The sequence below is a fragment of the Lactuca virosa genome, chromosome 4 (genome assembly GCF_052849685.1).
Source record: "Lactuca virosa cultivar CGN04683 chromosome 4, Lactuca_virosa_CGN04683_v6, whole genome shotgun sequence".
Classification (NCBI taxonomy): Eukaryota; Viridiplantae; Streptophyta; class Magnoliopsida; order Asterales; family Asteraceae; genus Lactuca; species Lactuca virosa.
In genome coordinates this window covers 462,270,670-462,274,162 of record NC_136429.1, presented here as the reverse complement: position 1 = coordinate 462,274,162, position 3,493 = coordinate 462,270,670, and the positions used below count along the sequence as shown (strand labels likewise).

General features: G+C 30.1%; 1 protein-coding gene across 7 annotated transcripts; it reads left to right on the top strand.

Annotated features, from left to right (window-relative positions):
* Window positions 1–1,140: 1,140 nt before the first annotated feature.
* Window positions 1,141–3,050, top strand: LOC145109162 (uncharacterized). Of its 7 annotated transcripts, XM_079046260.1 has the most exons (6): window positions 1,147–1,595; window positions 1,666–1,717; window positions 2,015–2,126; window positions 2,234–2,303; window positions 2,417–2,548; window positions 2,653–3,050. In XM_079046260.1, exons 3-6 carry the CDS (start codon window positions 2,021–2,023, stop codon window positions 2,702–2,704), a joined length of 360 nt encoding a protein of 119 aa, XP_078902386.1. In that variant the 5' UTR covers window positions 1,147–1,595; window positions 1,666–1,717; window positions 2,015–2,020; the 3' UTR covers window positions 2,705–3,050. The 7 variants fall into 7 exon arrangements, 3 of the variants coding, with proteins under 3 accessions (XP_078902386.1, XP_078902385.1, XP_078902387.1); XM_079046259.1 differs by lacking the exon at window positions 1,666–1,717; XR_013708806.1 differs by lacking the exon at window positions 2,417–2,548 and having other exon boundaries at window positions 1,148–1,717; window positions 2,112–2,126.
* The last annotated feature ends 443 nt before the right edge of the window (window positions 3,051–3,493 follow it).

Here is a 3,493-nt window from a genome sequence, read left to right as displayed (position 1 = left end):
ATATATATATATATATATATATATATATATATATATATATATATATATATATATAGGGAAATCTCCAGAAAAGTCCTAAAATTTTACCCTAATTTACGAAAAAGTTCCAAACTAAAATTTATTTACGAAAAAGCATGAATTACCGGTAAAAATGGTGATTTGACCCATTTTTTCCGGTTTACCGGTTTTATTACTTACCTGTTTCACTAAAGTCCCATTATTTTACCCTAATTTGCGAATAAGTCCCAAAATAAAATTTACTGATGATTTGACCATTTTCTCTATGTAACATACATTTTACCGGTTTCATTGCTGACCCGGACGCCTAGTAACTAAATGAGATGATGAGATGGATATGTTGAGTTATATAATGCTATGTTTACATAAAACTTGATATCCTGATGTATTGTATATCTTTTTGGAACATAAAATGCATCCAATGAAGACTACAATAATTACATAAACTAACAACAACTGCGTTATTTTTTACGTTTATAAGAAATATCAAATTGTCTATCTAATCTTATGTAACCCAATATATCCATCTCATCAGACATCAACTCATTTTCTGCCCTTTTTTCTTGGAAACACACATTTTATTGGTTTCACTGTCATAAATGAGCCGATGAGATGGGTATCAAATTTTACAGTAAATGTGACATTATATAACCCATCGTATTCATCTTATCAGCTAATTTAATGACTGGGTATCTAAGTCAGCAATGAAACCGATAAAATGTATGTTACATGAAGAAAAGGGTCAAATCATCAGTAAATTTTATTTTGGGACTTTTTCGCAAGTTAGGGTAAAATAATGGGACTTTAGTGAAACATATAAGTAATAAAACCGGTAAACCGGAAAAAATGGGTCAAATCGCCATTTTTACCGGTAATTCATGTTTTTTCGTAAACAAATTTTAGTTTGGGACTTTTTCGTAAATTAGGGTAAAATTTTAAGACTTTTCTGGAGATTTCCATATATATATATATATATATATATATATATATATATATATATATATATATAATAAGCATTTATCATGTTTTGCTGAATTTTAAGAGGTCCAATACTTTTTGCGATTTGTACACTAAATCTTATCCGATCAGCAATGACTCAGTCCTCCTTTAATACCGGATCTATGGTTATCTAAATAAACTGATTCTACGCCTTCCCTGTATATCAAATCTTTTCTCCCTTCACTCTTTTATATTTAAAATATAGAAATCTTTCCTCTCTATAAAAAGATCCCCCTTCTCTCAACCATCTCTCCTTTTCTCTAACCCTAATTAGCGGCCAGACATACCATCTGATGATGTTGTTTATTTTTTCTAAGGCTATAGAGGCTCACGCTTTCTAAATATCATATTCCATAACTTTCTTTTACTGTACCGATTGCAGGTATTCCAAGCAGTCGATTCATCGAGACGATGAAGAACAATTGGATTTGTATGGGGCTTCTTAACTCTATTTTCCTCTCTATTGCTTGCTTCGATTCACCGATATCGATCTGTTTCTTGGGGATTCGGATCTAAATCTCTGTCGGTGATCTGTTTCTTGGGTTTCCTTCTCAAGAATGTTCAAAGAAATAGACCAGGTTTGTGTTCTTTTCTTTTCCTCTGTATAAAATACATAAAAAACTCCATTATGTGTGTTTTATTTTGAAGATTTTACTTTAACGTGAAGACCCTGTCTACTCCACCATCACTTTAATTGCAGGTAAACCATCATCTACCCATATCACTTTATTTAGACAAAATTTGGTCTAAAATTTGGCACCTTCTTTTGTATAGGGAATGTAATATACTTATCTTGCTTTTTTTTCCTTGATTATAAATCCTTGTAATATTTGTTATATGGTAAGTGAAATAATAAAACACTGTAATATATGGTTATTACTTGGGTGGTGGAGAATTTGAAATTTTTAGAAAAACAATTTGTGAATGAGATACATTATTTGATTTAGTCTCATAATATATGGTTATTAAAGATATTGAATTTTACACGATAAAATAGATTCCAATGCAGTTTGGTGTTTATTTAGTGGTGCAATTCCATAAACTTATAGTTTTGTTCAATGTTGGTATTCATTTGGTGGTGCAATTCAACACAGCCGCTAGCAAAGCAGGTTTTAGTTTTCTTTCTTTTCACTTTTTTGTTACACTATTTTGAGAAATTTATGAGTTTATTTGAACTAATAGAGGTTTTTTTTTTCTTTTTTTTTTTGTGTAACAGGTTGGTTTTACATTTCATCGATTCCATTCGATAAAATCCCCTTGATTGTCACATTCTGTTTACTTGAAAGGTGTCATGTTTTTTTTTTTTAATATTTGTTAGACTTTGTATACAAGACATAAATCAGTGTGCATGTGCTTTTTCCAAATACACACCTAGATTAAAAGAAAATAATATATGCAGTAAGATCACAAGGCCTCAATCAAGGAAGAACTTCAAAGAGCACAATGAGAGAGTTCAACATCAAATGAAAAGATTAAATTTAATCAGTTACTTCATAACCCATAAAAGCAATGAACTTACATTTTCTTACATGTAATAACAACATACATTCAAATGTTTACTCATATAAGGTTTCAAAATATCAATATGTTATTTCCATCATCTGAACAACTAACTCTCCATATGTATCCTTACAGTTTTCCCCAGCATCTACCAACAACCAAATTAGTTATTCTTCACTATCCTTGAGGCACCGAATATTGTTCCTCTCCCTGCAACATCGTAACTTAAATTGGTTGTCCCTCTCCTGATTTCCTTCCATCATGAACAATGAAACCTCGGGCTTTCAAAATCTCCAATCTATCAGAAATCAAAGCTTCTACTATTAGCCTATTACTACTAAGATGCATTGACGTATTTTTAAAATCCCAATTTTAGTTCTTGTAGGCATAGTTACATGGCTAATTAAGTTTATTAAAAGGAAGGTTGCATTGGTAGTCCTTGAAGAGATTCTTTATTGCATCTTTGGTTGCTGGTTCAAAGGACATTAAAATGGCTATGTTAAAATTCAATAAGATGACTATTTTCCCCATCATATTCAGCTTCTTCCTATGTTCCCAAGTTCATCTTTTATTTTTAAAATTTTCATCATTTCTTTTTTATTAATAAAATTTTAAGAACATAACTAACTTCCATCTAATACTTAATTAATATATACATTTTAATTATATCAAATCTAGACCTGATGATAAAACCTAAAATTAGAGCTTAAAAACAATTTCTTTTATTCTTGAGGTTATTATGTGTGTGAGTGTGTATGTGTGTGTCCTCTTCGTAAGAGTGTGCTGTGCGTGATGTGCGTGTATGTATGTTTGAATGTGGGTTGGTTTTGATTTGCCTATAATAATAATAATAATAATAATAATAATAATAATAATAATATATAGAAAAACAAATAAATAATTTAAAAAAATAAAGAAAAACAAATGAACTTAGGCGTGCCTACGTTTGTGTTTGTCTAATATACCATCTTTTGTG